Consider the following 16,496-nt stretch of genomic DNA (forward strand, 5'->3'; position numbering starts at 1 on the left):
GAGCCACTGTATTCAAGTGCTCACCAGTTTGCCACATGTCTGCTGTCTCAGGAATTATGTCTCCACAATGGGTGGAATTCAGGGTGTGAACTCCTGCTAGAGTTGCTGCTGACAGCAGTTCCAACTGTTCCTCAATAAGTAAAAGTCTGGAACTGGATTCACTAGGTGAAGTCTGACTCTTGATGTCCTTAGATATTATATTTTTCATTTTTAAAAATGCATCAGCCCATAATTGTTATTAAAGTGGTTTGTCATTCATACACCTTGCTCCATTCCTCTTAGTTCTTTCCTTTCTTTTGTATGTGATGCCCATTCATATGCATAAGGACAGTGCCATAACTCCAGATTTCAGAGGATCTGCACTGGGCATCAGTTTTGTTGATGCCAAGGTTAACATTGGTCAGGTAATCATCTGGTAACCTATGGGAATGCTTCCTACCCATCTCACACTGCTGTAGTGATCAGGATTTTTAGCACCACCATGCGTTTTCAGAAAACTTCAGAAGCATTGTCATGTATCTAATCAATATGAGTGATACAAGTTCCTTGTCAGGTCTATGCTTGAGTCTCAAATAACTTGTTTTTAACTGGAATTTTTTTTCTCCCCAGGTCTTGTCTCCGTAGCTCAGTGCATCCCCCACCTGCTGCTGTAGCCTGTGAGGCTGTACGTTTATCTACTACAGTAGACGTGGCACAAACAGGGATTGCATCATCATTCCCAGAGACTGAAAGTGTCTCTCTTCTCTGATGGTTTATTCCTTGAAGTCAGCTTAGAAAATAATGTGCTCTTCTTTGAAAGCCTACATGTGTCTGGTATCTGCCTGTCACATATGTACTACAGCATGGACAGTTTAAATGTGTTTGTCACTGGAGTGAGATGTTTATTGTCTTGTCTTATTCCAGATGGTGTGGTGTGTGAAGGAGAACCTTCCCTCACAAGCAGGTTATCATGCATCCCATGTGTTGGTCACAGTCTTCCCACTATTCCAGCTGCATGAGTGCTTGATAATGAGTACTTGTATTGTACTTGATTACATGAATAATCCACTGATCCAGCTGAGACTGTTTGAGGATTAACTGCTACTTTCTATACCTTTGCATACATAAACTGGCCTATTAGGAACAAAAGTACAGACCTATCCTTATGCGAGATAAAGTGCCTATTGTAATTCCAATTATAAAGGTAGAACACTTCTGTCAGTCACTTAAAAGTAATGATACATCAGTGACATGTATACTTGTTAGCCATAAGTTGCCACATTCAAGTAGTGTCAGCAACTAATGTGTTCCAGAGATATTGCAATCATTGCTCATAGCAATTAGCAGTAATTGCAAATAATATACCAATCTATAAAACTGCAGTTTGCTCAAAAGCTACTTGCTTTATTGGCATGTGAAACTAATTTAAGGAAGGACCTTCCTGTGTTAAGTGTAGTTTTGTTAATCTCTGTTCTATAATTACAGCTGAGTAAAGCCATTAAATCATTGTCTAGTTAATTGTCTGGTGTGTAACATCTGGTTAGAGTCACTTAATAAAGTACAATTAACCAATTTCCTATGGCATACTCCCAGTTAATACATTTTTTTCTTCTGTAAGAAAGAATCAAGTGGCTTTGATTATTTCCACTCCTCTTCACAAGTTGCTTTGTTATATGTTAGCAAAAAAGATGTTAACTGTTGAAATAAAAAAAAACAGGAGTTTTGATTTTGTGATATATTTTTTCCTAAGTTATGTTTTGTGTTTTACTACTTTAAATATATGCTGCACATTTTTGGAATTGTTAAGTTTTTGAATTGCTAAGATTCTGATGCCCACTACCCTTACAATTTTAGATGTTCTGTCTCTCTATAATGCGTAATTAGGGTTTAAAGTACAAAGCAGATTTCGTAGTTAGAAGCAAAGAAGAGTTACAGCCAAAAAGAGTTTTCAGTTGCTGTATTCAGCTGAGAGTGCTTTTCCAGGTCTGGGCAGATACCATTTCTGTTATCCAGCATTTCCAGAGCTGTCCTTGAAGTTAATAGTTAATAGTTAAGTAACACCTTTGTCTACATTAAGGATTAAAAATCTATAGCATTTTTTGTAGCTAATTGAGAAAGAAAACAAAACCATGCCTTAATTTTTCAGTCTCTTGTGTGGAATTCATTATCACACATTCCATGCCTAATTCCTTTTCTCAATGGAATAAATTGCAAGGTTTGGTATAGAGTATGAACTGCATGACTCCATTCTGATTCAGTCTCCTGCTGCTCTGGTCCTTAGAGAGAGTTCATGAGCAGCTGTTCCTGCATAAGGGAGAGCTGGAAAGGCTGGAGAGACAGATGTGCCATCCTCAGTGAAAAAACTGAACTTTTTTTTTACGCTTTACTGAGACCAACAGTGTTCCGGTATGCTACTTGATCAGGACTATAAAGTCCATCTTGTCAATATGTATAATTGGAAAACTGGAGGTCTTTGTGTAATCTTCAGCAGGTTATTTCTTTTCTGTGTGCCTCTTATTTGCCTAAGTTGCTTTTTCTTAAAGTTTTCGGAGGAAGGTTTTTTCTTACAAAACATCCATGCTTCTGCTGGTAGTTAGATAACATGCCTAACGACTGACTTGGACATCTCCACACAGTGTAGCTTCCTGGTACTCGGGAATGGACTGATAAGGAAGAAGACATGAGGCAAGACTGTCTGTCGTCTTCAATTTTCCAGAACAGTTACAGTTCTGCAAGTTTCCCTCATTCCTTCTGCTTCCCTTGTGACTCTTGGCAGACCTACCTCTGGCTGTGAGCATATCTTCATCTGTGTTTATCTTATTACTTATTATTTCATGTTTACTTATCTCTCTTCCACCTATATATGTTTCAGTTAAATATAGAAAGAATACAGAACTAATTTAACCTTGCCATCCTCAGATAGATGTGCAAATGTTAACAGTTTTTTTTGTTAGACCGTTGCTATATTGCTCCCAAGCTTTTCTACTGAACTAATTGCAATGTCATAACCACATTATCATGTTTCCAGAAATTCTGGAGACATTTCTAGTAATTCTAGAGACATTTCTAGTACCTTCAGTTAACACTGAAATTTGTCGGTTTTTTCCAATTTTTTCTCTGCGCTTCCTTGGATAGGTTTTCCACACTCAGGCCAAGTAAGGTTAATTGAACTTACTCTACTTCTACTGCTGATCTGTACCACTTCATGGTGCTATACTGAAATGTGCTGTATTGAGAAACTCGTTGCTTTAGATCCATACCAGTGTCTGCAATATATGCGGATCGTTTTAATCCTCTTTATAGGAAATGGGAAATGGTTAGTCCTGGATAAGGAAGTCTTGCAAGCTTAAGTGAAAGTATTTTTTCTATTTTATTTTATAATTGTGAAGTAATATGGTAAAATCCAGCACTGGTAAAATCCAGCACTTATGCAAGTAGTTGTGATGGTATATCAAATGAAAAGGGTTTCATTGTAAAATACAGTTTCTACTACATGTGTCTGATGAGTCCTTTAAACCTTTTGGTGAAATTTCTTTGTTTTCGACATGATAAACACAGAAGTCAGTCAGGCTTGTTTGTTTCAGTATTTATATTGTCAATCAATTGTACAAACAGGGTCAGATAGGTGAGATGGTGTCATGGTTTTAAGCCCACAAGTCCATGGAAATGAAACACCTTAGAGCCACTCCCTCCCTCCCTTCTCCCCGAAATCCAGTAAAAAGGGGAGGAAAATCAAAGTAAAACTTGTATGTTGAGCTAAGAACAATTTAATAATTGAAAATAAAGCAAAATACAATAATAGAGGTGAAGAAGAAGAATAGTGAAAAGGGGAAAAACCAAGTGATGCACAATGCAATTGCTCACTGCCCACTGACAGATGCCAGAAGCCCCTCCTGGATCCAGACTGGAGGAGCTTCTGGGTGACTCCCCTCAGTTTATGGACTGGGCGTGACATTCTGTGGTGTGGAATATCCCTTTGGCCAGTTCAGGTCACCTGTCCAGCTATGCTCCCTCCCACTTTGTTGGGTTTTTTGCATATCTCCTCACTGGCAGAGCATGAGACAAGGGAGAAAGAGAGCCCTTGGTTAAGGGTAAACACTATTTAGCAAAACCCAAAACATCAGTGTGTTATCAACACCATTCTTATTCTAAATCCAAAACACAGCAGTGTAACAGCTACTGAAAAGAAATAAATTCTACCTCAGCTGTGACCAGGACAGCCAGTCTGCTCCTGTGTTTGTGTATGTTCTCAGATTTAACTACTCTCAATTTCCACTCCTGTTTCCAAGGTCTTGCATTATCTTGTGAGGCCATTTCATATTCAGCATGGTTCAGGTAGAATCCAGCATGGGGTCATAGGACTGTAGCTCAGATGAGAAGATATGTGCTCCTAGTGATAGAATGCTAGGAAGTTATGAAAGTCTGTGAAAAGTCTAGCTTTGCAATCCTTTCAAGGAGGGAACTGGTGTCCTTAATCATAAACTGAGTAGATTCTGTGAAATTAGTTGGTGATCTCAGTGCTGAGCTCTAATGTAAGGGATTAAGTGTCAGTGTTGTAGAAGTACTGCAGTTCCTAGCAGCAGCAGCAGAATGACTCTTTGGACAACACAGGCACTGTCCTTTCATTTCTGACAGCTATGAGGTCTGAGGAGTCAGCATACACTCATTTAATTTCTGGTATTTCTATTATGGAGCTATTTCCATTTTGAAGTTAACAAAATGGAGGGAACATTTCTTAGTCACAGAAGAAAAAGAGGAGACTTACTCTGGAGTCCTCTTTTTTCTCCTCCCCCTCTTTCCTCAAATTTTTTGTGTATTTTTCCAGAAATAGCGCCTTTGTTCCTGCAATCTCACAGTGGAATAAGGAACAACAACAATTTATTAGGGTTTTCCCAGCCTTGAGGCATCAAAATTTATGCAGTTCAGTTGCAGTTCATGGAGTCCTTGTTGGATTACCATGTTGTACACTATACATGCACAATATGTATATACATGTATGTATGTGTGGTTATTTTCTGTTTGTTCCTTTGCACATAACTAACTGAAGATACAATCAAAATTTCCCAGCAAGAATGGAGAACCTTGGTTTCCACCCCAAGACTATAAAAAATACTATAGAATGAGAAGCAACAGAGAAAGAATTATAGAAATAAAGCAAATTCTTAACAGAAAGTAATTTCCAAAGGCCCAGATTTTCTTGAGCAGCTTTTAGCATGGAATATTTTAGCCTGATTTGGTAACAGTTCATATAAAAGTCACTCCTGCAGCCATCCTGGGAGGAGTGAAAAGGCAGCAGTCTGGTGAAGATGTTCCAAGCTAATGATCACAAATCAGCTGTGCCAATACATTGAATAAAGACTAATATAATGAAAACAAAGGGTAGGGTTGGTGAAAGCCGGCTCTCAGCTATCCCTTTCAACTGTGTAGAATAGCTGTCTTAGTTTTTCCCTTAGCTGATGAAACTTAAAGTGAAGTTTCATTTTATTTTGTATTCCTGTGAATTCTGGGTATTTTATTTTCATGCATTCACTTATCCAGTCCTTTCTTCTAACCTGGAGTATTCCTTCATGCACAGAAAAACAGAATCAGATCACTGTGAATGCCAAATTAGTGGCAATTATAAATATCTGCTGAGAGGCACAGGAACAAGGCAGAAGTGTTTAACACATTCTTTGCCTGCGTCTTCAACGTGGATAATGAACCAAGGGGATCTCAGTACCCTGAGCTGGAGAGTCTCCCCCTGACTGTGAGAATGATCAACTCCCAGTTGACCCTGAAGTTGTGCAGGATCTGCTGCTCCAGTTGAACATCTACAGATCTGTGGGGCCTAATGGGCTTCCTCAAAGAACTAGATGATGTCATGGCAAATCCTATTTTGATTTTTGAGCAATCTTGGTAATCCAGAGATGTCCCAGGTGATTGGAGCTGATGAACATTGTTCCAGATTTCAAAAAGGGGCAGGAAAGAGGACCATGGAAACTACAGGCCTGTCAGTTTCACTTCAATGTTCAGTAAAATTACAGAAGGATTATTTTGGGAGATAATGAAAAACACCTGAAGAGCAACACAGTCTCTAGTCTTGGCTGGCACGGCTCCATGAGGAGAAAATCCTGCTTATCAAACCTGATTCCTTTCATGACAAGATAACCCACCTAGCTGATCAAGGGAAGCCAGCTGATGCAATCTCTCTGGATTTCAGTAAAGCTTTCAGTATTGGCCCTCCAGTCTTGAGAAGCCCTTCTAGAGAAAATGTCCAGCTCACAGCTGGATAAACACATTATGCCAGGGGTGAGCAACTGGTTCAGGGGCCAGGCAGAAGGGTCACAGTGAATGGGGTGACACCAGACTGGTGACCTGTCACTGGGGGTTCCACAGGGCTCCATGCTCAGCTCTTCAACAGCTTCATGAAGGACTTGGACAGACACTGATCTCTTCTCTGTGGTAACCAGTGACAGGACATGAAGGAATGGCCTGAAGCTGTATCAGAGGGTTTAGGTTGGGTATTAGAAAAAGGTTCTTCACCCAGAGGGGAGGTTGGACACTGAACAGGCTTCCCAGGGGAATGGTCACAGCACCAAGCCTGACAGAGTTCAAGAGAAATTTGGAAAATTATCTTGGGCTGATGGTGTAACTCTTGGGGACAGTGTTGTGTGGTGCTGGGAATTGGACTCAGTGATCCTTGAGGGTGCCTTCCACTCAGCATATTCTGTGATTTTGTGAAAGAGTGCTTCAACAGCAGTTCTGCATTTTTACAGTATGCCAATCTCCAACTGGCAAATGAATATTATTATTATTATTATTATTATGTGATTATACACCATGTTTCAGTATGACAATTTGAGTGGTTTATGGCTTAATGATGGCGGCTCCTTCCAGTTCAGCTAAATACTACCCTAATCATGTTGCTCTTCATGGCTTCAATCTGCCAGATGTTCATTTTTATTATAATAAAACAGATTCAAAACTTGGCCAAGATCAAGGTATGCTGAAGAATTAATTTTTCTCCCCCAGATTTTCATTAAATTCCTTTGAATTTATGGAATCACCCACAATCTCACCCTGTGCCAAATAACATTGTTATTTCTAAATTTAGCACAATGAGACATATATTTACATTAGTGAAGAATCTACTGTTATGCTTTAACTCAAGGCAGAAAGAGGAGACCAGAGAGGTGAATGTATTGCGTATTTTTTCAAGAAGATTGAAACAATAGATGTAAGAATGTTTCCTGGTATAGCCACAGCAGTATCCGCAGAATCTTCAGCAGTACTATTATTTATCCATTGTTGTCTACACAGGAGGTCAGTGTGAAGCAAGGTGGATAGGAATTTCCAGCTGCACATGGCCTTTGTGCAATTCCTTTTATTGTTTGAAGATACAATTCCATACTTTATGTGTGTGTGTTCCTTCTTGAAAGAGTTCTTTTTTTAATCTGTTCATCAACAACATATGAGATGAAATAAGATTGCAGGAGGTAGTTTAGGATTCTGTTGATCTGCTCTGCCTTCTGCTGGGACTCCTGGGGTTTTTTCATTGCACAACCTTACCACAGGGCTGTTTAATATTTTTCAAATAAACCAAAAATTTTAAACACATTTTTCATGTATTAGCTTTGGGCATTTACCAATGAAAGGCCATGCCATCTTTGACAAGGTGCAACAAGTATTCCTTCGTCAATGATTTGACTTATTGCAAGCAGCAGCTCTAGCTTTGCCCAGCTTCATCCTCCAAAGCAAAAAACAGAGTTCATGCAATGAAAAGGGAATGCATTTAAGGTGACAGAGTAAGACTTAAATTACAATGATTTCATAATCACAGGAGTGATAAACCTAAAACACTTGGTAGAATATCAGCAAGCCAGAATAGTAAGCTAATATGAGAAAGAATCCAGTTTAATGCCATTTAGATGCCCCTTGGTTTTGTGCAAATGTGTCACAGCAGACAAGAGTAAAGCAGTATGATAGTAAAATACTTTTGCCTCCAGGCATTTTATGTGGTCCTTGGACTATCCCTTCCCAGATATTTTCCTTGCAAATCTGCTTTAAGTATTGACTAATTGCTTCCTGTGTTTAGTCATATCTTTTCCTTTTAGTTATAAGCTTTCTCTGTTTGGGTAAAACTGCTGCAGTCAGGATACGCTACAGTATAGGAATAAAGGCATGGTGAAAACGGTTTCAAATACTTTGATACAGTGTCTGGATACTACAATGTTTAAAAGAGATACTATTTCTCAACTGTAAATATCAGGTGCTGATTTTTAATTTTTTAAGACTTACACTCCCTCTTAAAAATCTTACCTCAGCAGTCATTAAGAACCTGAAACTCTTACAATGTATTCACTTCTATATCCCTTTCCATTTTTAGGGTATATATTCCTGTGAGTGGCATATGAGTCAAGACTTAAAAGACTTTGAAGGGACCCATACAGACTGTTAAGTCCGACTCCTTGCTTTTCACAGGACTACCTAAAACTAAATGACATGACAATGTTTAAGAGCTTCTTTGACAGGTGCGACGCTGTGACCACTCCTCCAGGGGCCCATTCCAGTGCCCTCTGTCTCACTGAAGAACCTTTTGCCTAATGTTCAGCTGAAACTTCCCCTGATGCATCTTCATTTCATTTCTTTATCCATTTCCATTGCTGGTGATCAGAAAGAGAGGTCAGTATATCTCCCTCTGCTGAACCCCGCTGCTCTCATTCATAAGCTTGGGATTGGTGTGTCCAAATGTTGCTTCTGCACCACTTATTGTAAGTGGCTGTCTCACAGTTTTAGGTTTTCTAAAGAAATTACTGTGCTATGAGCTCTGTCTCCCCACAATAACATCTTTGCCTCCTGCCTGTGTTAACGCACATTCAAGAGCAACAGGAATATTAAAAGTGTTGTGAGTTTGGTGAAAGCAGGCAGTTGAGAAGGGCAAGAATCCAGCCCCTCTACTTGTCAGACCCCAGAGAATCTACTGCACTAGTAATTGATGTTCTGCCCAAGCCTTATAAAGTGTGGAATACAGTAGAATCTATTGCATAGTCAATTCTCTCTCTCTCCTGCATGCAAGCAGTAATGAAAAACTTTTACTGCTTAGTATGTGATTAGTCTCTTGTGCCTTCTAAGAGCTGAGTTCATTTAATAATACTACTCAAGTTATGTTAAGAATTCAGGTCAGTAACAAGATACAAATCCAAAGAAAACTAAGCTTGACTGAACCCAGTGTTCATAGATCTGCTTGTTATCTAAACTCTTTCAGCATGCCTGCAGACTGTTCTCTTCAGACGGATTTAAAGTATTACAGAGCAATGGTTTTTTTAATTATTCATTTGCAGTCCGTTAATTCTTAAAAACCTGTTATGAGAATCAGAAAATCAGTGGAGCTGGACGTGGCTGCCATAGAGAATCAGAGTATTTCTTACTAGATAAGAACAGTGAAATTCTCTGAACTCATCTATCCATATTTAAGAGGAAAAAAAATAATATAAGTGCAATCTTTCTATACACAGGTCATCTCTGATAGTTGCTGGTCCTGAATGATGACACATAAGCGAAAGGACTCAGGCTTCCCTGAGGAATGTGGTTTTCCCCAGCTCTGGTCTTCTGGGAAACATGGACACAGCACAAACAATATCTAGGGAACATGTAATGCATGGAGAATCTAAACCCTGGTTTAGATTCTCCATGCATTACATGTTCCCTAGATGAATAGAGGAAACAAGTTTATTGTGGGATCTCAGCGCCTCAGGACAGAGGTGCAGAGTGGCTGAGACCACCCTTGGGGGGCTCGGGAGTCCTGGAACGTTGCCAGAAGTGTCTGGTGGCTGGACTTTGATCCTACACAGGAGACGACACCTGTATGAGGACTGGGAAGGTTTCACTGGGTGAATGGTGAAGGGATAAGTTAATTAGAGTGTAAGACACAGGGTTTAGGATTTCTGTACAGGGGAGTCTAAAGAAGTAAGATGGAGGAATTGGGGCGTGTCCTGTTCTTCTTCTTCTTCTTCTTGGCCTCCATCTTCTGTGGTGATGGTGGCACTTTGGGATTGGTTATTACTAAAAGTGCACTGGTTAATAAGGGTAAAAGGTATTGGGGAAAAATAATAAATATTGTGTACGTAACTTGGAGTATAAAGATAGGTGACCACCCCGGGGGCTCTCAGTGTGCTCATGGCTGACATGCTGTGCAGACCTCTGTTGGGCCGAAAGAAAATCTTTTAGATAAACAATTAATAAACACCGAGACCGAGAAAAGATCTGAAGTCTCTTCTCGTCCTTTGAAGCGTCGGCTCTTCAAGGCCATCCCGGGGCCTTTCCAGGCCACCTAAACAGCCGAGAAACCAACAGTTTATGAGGTATACATAACTGGACAGGAGATTTGTAAGAGTGAATCAAGATGATATTTAGATTCTTTCAGATAAAAAAGCCGTTGAGTCTCAGATATTTATTTACAGTGGGCTTTCCAAGATGTCCACTAAAACCATTTTCTTCACACCCAATTCATGCTCTTACCCATTCTTGTTCTTTCAAGAAACTGTGTTGAGAATGAATGTCTGAAAGTATGTCTGTAACGTTCTGTATAAGAGACTGCAGATTAAAGGTCCTTGTGTGTGTTAGCAGGAATTTATTACTGTATTTTGCAGCTTGTATTTTATATGCTAAATTTGCTGTTGCCTGACTTTAGCAAAAATGTGCTGATTTTTAATTATCTAGGGGAAGTCTTCACTTCAACCTTAGCCTTCTCACAGCTGTAGAAATCTGGCCACCAGCTGCTGGAAAATCACAGACAACAGATACAGGTCTTGAAACTGCAGAAGCAGCACTTTCCTTTCCTGCCATCCCCAAATGCAAATCACTATAACCAGTCCTTGTTTTTCAAAGTATAAAAGGAGCTCTCAAAACCAATAGAAATGGTTCTCATTCCTACCTTTGACACCCCTGAGCAAGCCTACCATTTTTTGACTTTTGCTTTGTTTCCTTTTTTATCTTGTACTAATTTTCTCCTCCATTTTAAGTTATATTAATTTCCTTTTGTCTTTTTCCCCATGGAGTCAACATCCTGTGGGAATATAGGATTGCCTGTTTTTTCCTCTTTGGAGTAAGGAGGGAGAGTAATTACTCTTTCTTTTGTGGGGGAAAAATAAAATCAGTTAGACGCCTAGGAAATATATTCTAATTAGAAGTTCTTCCAGCCTGCTGATGTCAAATGTCCTTGCTGCGGTATTTGCTCTTTTGCACTGTTCCACTTACATTTCAAATCAAGACAGAAAAAGTGGATGGATGTATTTTAAATTTGGAACTTTCTTCAGCAGGAGGAAAATCAGAGAGAGATAAAGAAGTGCCTCTTAATGCAACTTCAATCCCTATCTTGCAATCTGACAACAACAAAAGTTTACTGATTCTTCATAATAAATTATTGATCTAAAAAAATTCTAGTGAGAGTTCATATTCTAAAAATGTGGTGAGAGTCATATTGTCCCAAACTGCTTCAGAACATCATCCCGAATGTGACTGGCTCTTTTGCTATCAGAATTTTGAGAGGTAACTGCTTCTTCTGCTGCCAGTCATTAAATCTGCCTTTTGTCATGGTTACCTACAGGCTCTTAAAACACTTGACATCACATGTGAGAACATGTATTTTGGAATCACAGAATTCATTGCTTGTCTAGCCTTCACATTTCTCTACAGCACTTTTAACAGACTGCCTGTGATCCAAGACCCACTAGTCGACTGAGTGGGCCTGACAGGAAGTCATCCAATACTTCTTTGTGAGATGATCTTCACCATTAGATTTTCAATCAAGGGGTCAGCAAATGAAAGCAAGTGACAGAACCTCTGCAACTTCAGGCTGTCAAAGTCTGCAAATTTTATATGTGTCAGTAGGGAAGCATTACCACAGTTCCAGTTAAAGATGCAACTGGATAATGAGAAAGTGGCCTGAGACTGATTAGAGGCATCCTTTTGTGTAATTGCTAAGCTTTTTTAAAAAAAAAGACTGATGATGTCACAACTGACCATTTCCATGCAAATAGGTCTCCTTCTGAGGGAAGGCTGAGGGCCTGCTGTTATTTTGAAGTTGCAGTTTCTAAAAATGATGCATCAGGTTTAGGGAGAGACAGTGTCCTTAAATTCTTTAGATTTCTTTTTGGAAGTGTACACTTCCCTTGGGAAAAAAAAAATGCACCAAAACCATAAAATCTGATTAAGAAGGAAAAGCATAGGTAAATAGATCCCAAGATGTTGTGGAAGTACATAAGGATTTGCACCAAGGCAATGCTGATAAATTTTTCCTGGAAGGATTATCTGGGGTATGTGCCTTTAGAGAAGGAAAAGAGTGTTCTGGATATGGCACTTGTATACATGTTGGTGGTCAGGGTATGCATGTTTGCCTTTGTGCAACAGAGACACTAGTACCCCTTTTAATCATTTATAGATTCCTTTTTCCTTTACTTTTTGTAAAATACTGATAAACACCATCAGAGGTTTTGAAAAACATTTATAAGCTTTGTTTTAAAAAACATTATTAAAACTGATTTTGCTTTTCAGAAAAAGAAATGTGGATTTTTATGGACAAATTGCATTTTTAGGCATTCCTGTATTCACTTCTTTATTTGTTTTGAACTGCTGCTTTGCCTTTGTACTTTGGGAAAACCATGTCAGTGCCCAATGCTCTTTCTTCCTTTTGTACATCAAAATTCCTATGTTTCCTCTGCTGCTTATCTGGAGTTATTTATCTTCAATTCCCTCTCACTGGGATGAAAAACCTTGTGTCTGGTTCTGAATATAGAATCGTCTTATACCCATGCCTGTCAGTTCTTATGTGTTCTTTATATCGTATATAGATATGCTTAACTTCTTTCCCAGAGAACCCAAGACACTTTGCCACAAGAAAGCATGAGGGACAGAGAGATTAGGTGTTGTCCTGACTGCCACAGAATTGGTAAAAAACATTAAACTGGAGCTGTTATCATTGACTGTCAATTTTGTATCATGAGTACTGATTTAGACAGCAAGATTAAGTAGGATCAGATAAAGTAGTTTGTGTGTTAAATTTTGTATTTTATAGGCAAAAAAACTTCTTTTTTTAAAATATACCTTTACAGCTGCCAAAAGGTGTGTTTTGACCTGTAGTGATTGTACTTAAGTTGTTACTTGAAGTAAAATAACAGGAGGTCCTTAAAGTCTAGAGTGATTAACTCTGCTAACCCCCAACATAACAATAATACATTAAAAAAAAAAATACATTATCAATACACAAATACACAAATTTACTTCTCAGTGTTATGATGATGCAATCTTTTAAAGACCTAGTTCTATTATTTCTACATCTGTTTTAACACCTAGAGTAGCTGCAGTTCACACTTGAACCACATTTAATAAATTTAGTTGTTAAGTAAACAAACAAAGCAATAACATATCTGTAACTTTAAATAGGTTACTACTAGATATAGACATCATTAGACATACCACTTTACAAAATAAAACAAGTATTAATTTTTTTTCTTATTAACACATCGTCATTAGAGCATCACTAGATGGCTAAGGTCATTGTTGAAGACTAGGTTGTTAATTTTATTAATGATTGTAATTACTGGTTTGTGTTTCCCCCTACTTACTTAGATTTTTACAAAGAACCCTACAAAAATCCTTAACAACTGTGTTTGTAGCGCAAATACAAAAAGGGGGAAGTACAGAAGTATGGAACCAGCTTAGCAGCTGGTCTGCAGGCCAGTCTGAGTTAGCAGAAGAAATTGATAAAATACAAGTTTATCCATAGCAAGGAAAAAATAAAGCCATTAGCATAAAAATGGATAGACACATAAAAGATACTTACATTTAGAGGATTCATGCCTTAGTGAGCAGTGTACGTGCCTTAGTAATGATTTGTTATAAACTCTTACCAATTAATTATTGGCATTAATTGCTTATACCAATAAAATACAATAATCTATTGCTTTACCCAATGAATATAATAAACTGTTTTGATGTAACTAATGACTTAACATCACACTTCGTTAAGACTATAAAACTTGAGAACAACTTGTAATAAAGAAAAAGCCATTGTTGTATCTACACAAGAATGTGTGTAAGTCGTGTGTCTGTCTCAACAGCAACATTGCTATTCCTTTCTTTTCTGATAACTATTTTTTATGTTTTAAAAGCTGCTTCTACTACACATACCTGTCTGTGATCAAGGCCTGGTTTTCATATTACAGGCTGATTTTACATTACATTGCTGAATGAGAAGGTTACATAAAGTGCTTGTTAATATAGGGACATTTCCCATGCATTTTTACCCACCACTGTGCTTATGATTAGAGTAATACATTTTGAGAGTAGGTAGAAAATAGAAATATTCCATTGTAGGAATTAATGCATTTTTATTTTTTAACTAGTGAAAATTATCAATCTGAATGTTATCTGAGGCATATTATATCTATGTATACTCTGTAGCTGCATGCCTGACACTGGTTCTCAGCAAGAGGAGGAGGTCATAGGTCTCTACTAGATCTCTTAGCTACTCATCTGAAGGAACTGTGAGTAGTAGAGCACCCTGTCTGCATCCTGTACATGTGCTGTCATTGCAGCAGGCAGTGTTACCTGCACAGCTCCCCTCAGTCTTGGTGTGAGCTTTCCACTTTCTATTGCTTCAAACTGGCCACCAGCAGTGGCCTGTTTTCCACAACTCCAAAACAGTATTGGGAGGCAGAGCAGGAGAGCACTCCCTGTGAGATTTCAGTGGAGTTATCTGCTTCCTCTGATCGTCTCTATCTGCTAGTGTGTGATACAAGGAAACAGATGAGGGGACTAGAAATATCAGAAACTCTAGCATACAGTTGTGATCTGAATACTATGGCTATAGCATGGCAAACATCTGAAATTTCTTTGGGCCTGAGGAGCAGTCAGGAAAATAAAAAGCAGCGATGTTTAGTGAAATTGTATTTTTTATTTCTTCTGCTTTGTGTGAAACACCTCATTGACAACTGGAAAACAGTGCTAAACTGTGGCTGACAATCATATTTTTAGTCCACAGTCAAGTGACTTGTGGAAAATACAGACATTCTTGAGGGGAAAGGACCATTATCACTTTGGAGAGAGGCTACTGATAAGAAACTCTGTCACAAGAACATGATTAAGGAGGGGAATGAGTTGCTCAAGAGATAAAGCAAAAGCAAGCAGACAGAATTTGGAAAGAGATGAATGCACCACTTCTGCTTTTCATGCTGTTTTTTTCCTATTTCTTCTTTGTTGCAGTTCCTCATAGCCAGCCATGTTTAGCTGTCAGTTTGAGAGTCCAGCCAGACAGGTCATTTGCAAGTCAGCAAACCAGGTGTAGTGATTGCCATGTCATGGTCAGTCTGGATGCACTCATGTGGGGAGCAAGAGAAATTGTATTTCTCCAGAAAAATATTTACCTACAGAGAAAAAGTGGTGCAGTGGAAGAAATTGGGATAGCTGAAGCAGCCTGAAGTTAAAGCTGAGATCATCATTTTCCCTGTAAATATACCTGGGTTTTTTCCCCTTCCAGAAATACAAAAAAAAATAAAAAAATTCCCTGACTTAAATTTGGCAAAGCTGAGGGCAAAGAAGAACAACCTTTCTAACCTGATTGTTCAGCATCTATCAAAAGGCAGATTTTCTCTTCGTGTCTGAAAGCAAGAGCTTCAATTTGAATCTCTCCTCATGCAGAACACCCTGATTTGTAATCTTAGACACTTTCATAGTAACTATAGAAAGCACATCCCCATCCACTCAGCCAATCATACTCCAATGCTAATAATGCTAAGCTCTCTGTGATCTGCTTAAGGAAAGAAAAGCTTTCTGCTGGTTTTGCTCCTCTCCTTTTTTATTTATTTTTTCAAACAAGCAGGGTGTTGGCACCATTTTTATACTCAAGCACAAAGGCGGTGCATGTGCTCCAGCAGCGTGCAGGTGTAGCCAGAGCCATGATGTGAGCTTGAGCAGGAGCTGCACACGCACCTGCTGCTGGGTTGAATCTGGGCTGCACAGCATGGGAAGACCAGCTGCAGCCTCTGATGCTCATGGTACTGCTGTCTTGCTATCTTGCCATGTAGAATTCCACCACACCTCACCCATTTCTTTGTCTGGCACAGTAGCCTGTCCTCTGCTTTAACAACTTGCATTTCTTTTAGTAAAAAAAAGGGCTTTAAAAATCGGTAAGTTAAAATAAAGTGCCTCCTCTTTTCTTGTTTTGTTTTGTTTGGGAGATACATGTGAACCAAAAAAACAGCTCCTGCTTTGGCGCCGCTAACCTGTTAGCAGTCCTGTTCCCCACACACAAGGTCTCTGTGAGACTGTGACTTTAAGAAGTATGAAATTTGGATAGTTAAAATCTGGTACAGCTGGGTTTCAAAGCCTTGTACTATTTCCACAGATGATAAATAGTTGTTGCTATTTATATATCTAAGGACTTGTACTGACTTTGGAATTTTTTGACAAGAACAATGATAATTTTGTAACAAAACCACTCCTTTTGCTATTGAGGAACAAAATTTTTCAAAAGGGTTGCT

General features: G+C 38.8%; 1 protein-coding gene across 1 annotated transcript in view; it reads left to right on the top strand.

Moving 5' to 3' along the window:
* Positions 1-1,552, top strand: part of SUSD1 (sushi domain containing 1) — a 40,632-nt gene extending 39,080 nt beyond the window's left edge. Inside the window, exon 16 of the mRNA XM_059492418.1 lies at positions 610-1,552. Within this exon, the coding sequence (XP_059348401.1) occupies positions 610-748 (139 nt within the window). The 3' untranslated portion in view covers positions 749-1,552. The remainder of the gene's footprint in view (positions 1-609) is intronic.
* Positions 1,553-16,496: the final 14,944 nt, after the last annotated feature.

This window comes from Ammospiza nelsoni, chromosome Z (genome assembly GCF_027579445.1).
Source record: "Ammospiza nelsoni isolate bAmmNel1 chromosome Z, bAmmNel1.pri, whole genome shotgun sequence".
Taxonomy (NCBI): domain Eukaryota; kingdom Metazoa; phylum Chordata; class Aves; order Passeriformes; family Passerellidae; genus Ammospiza; species Ammospiza nelsoni.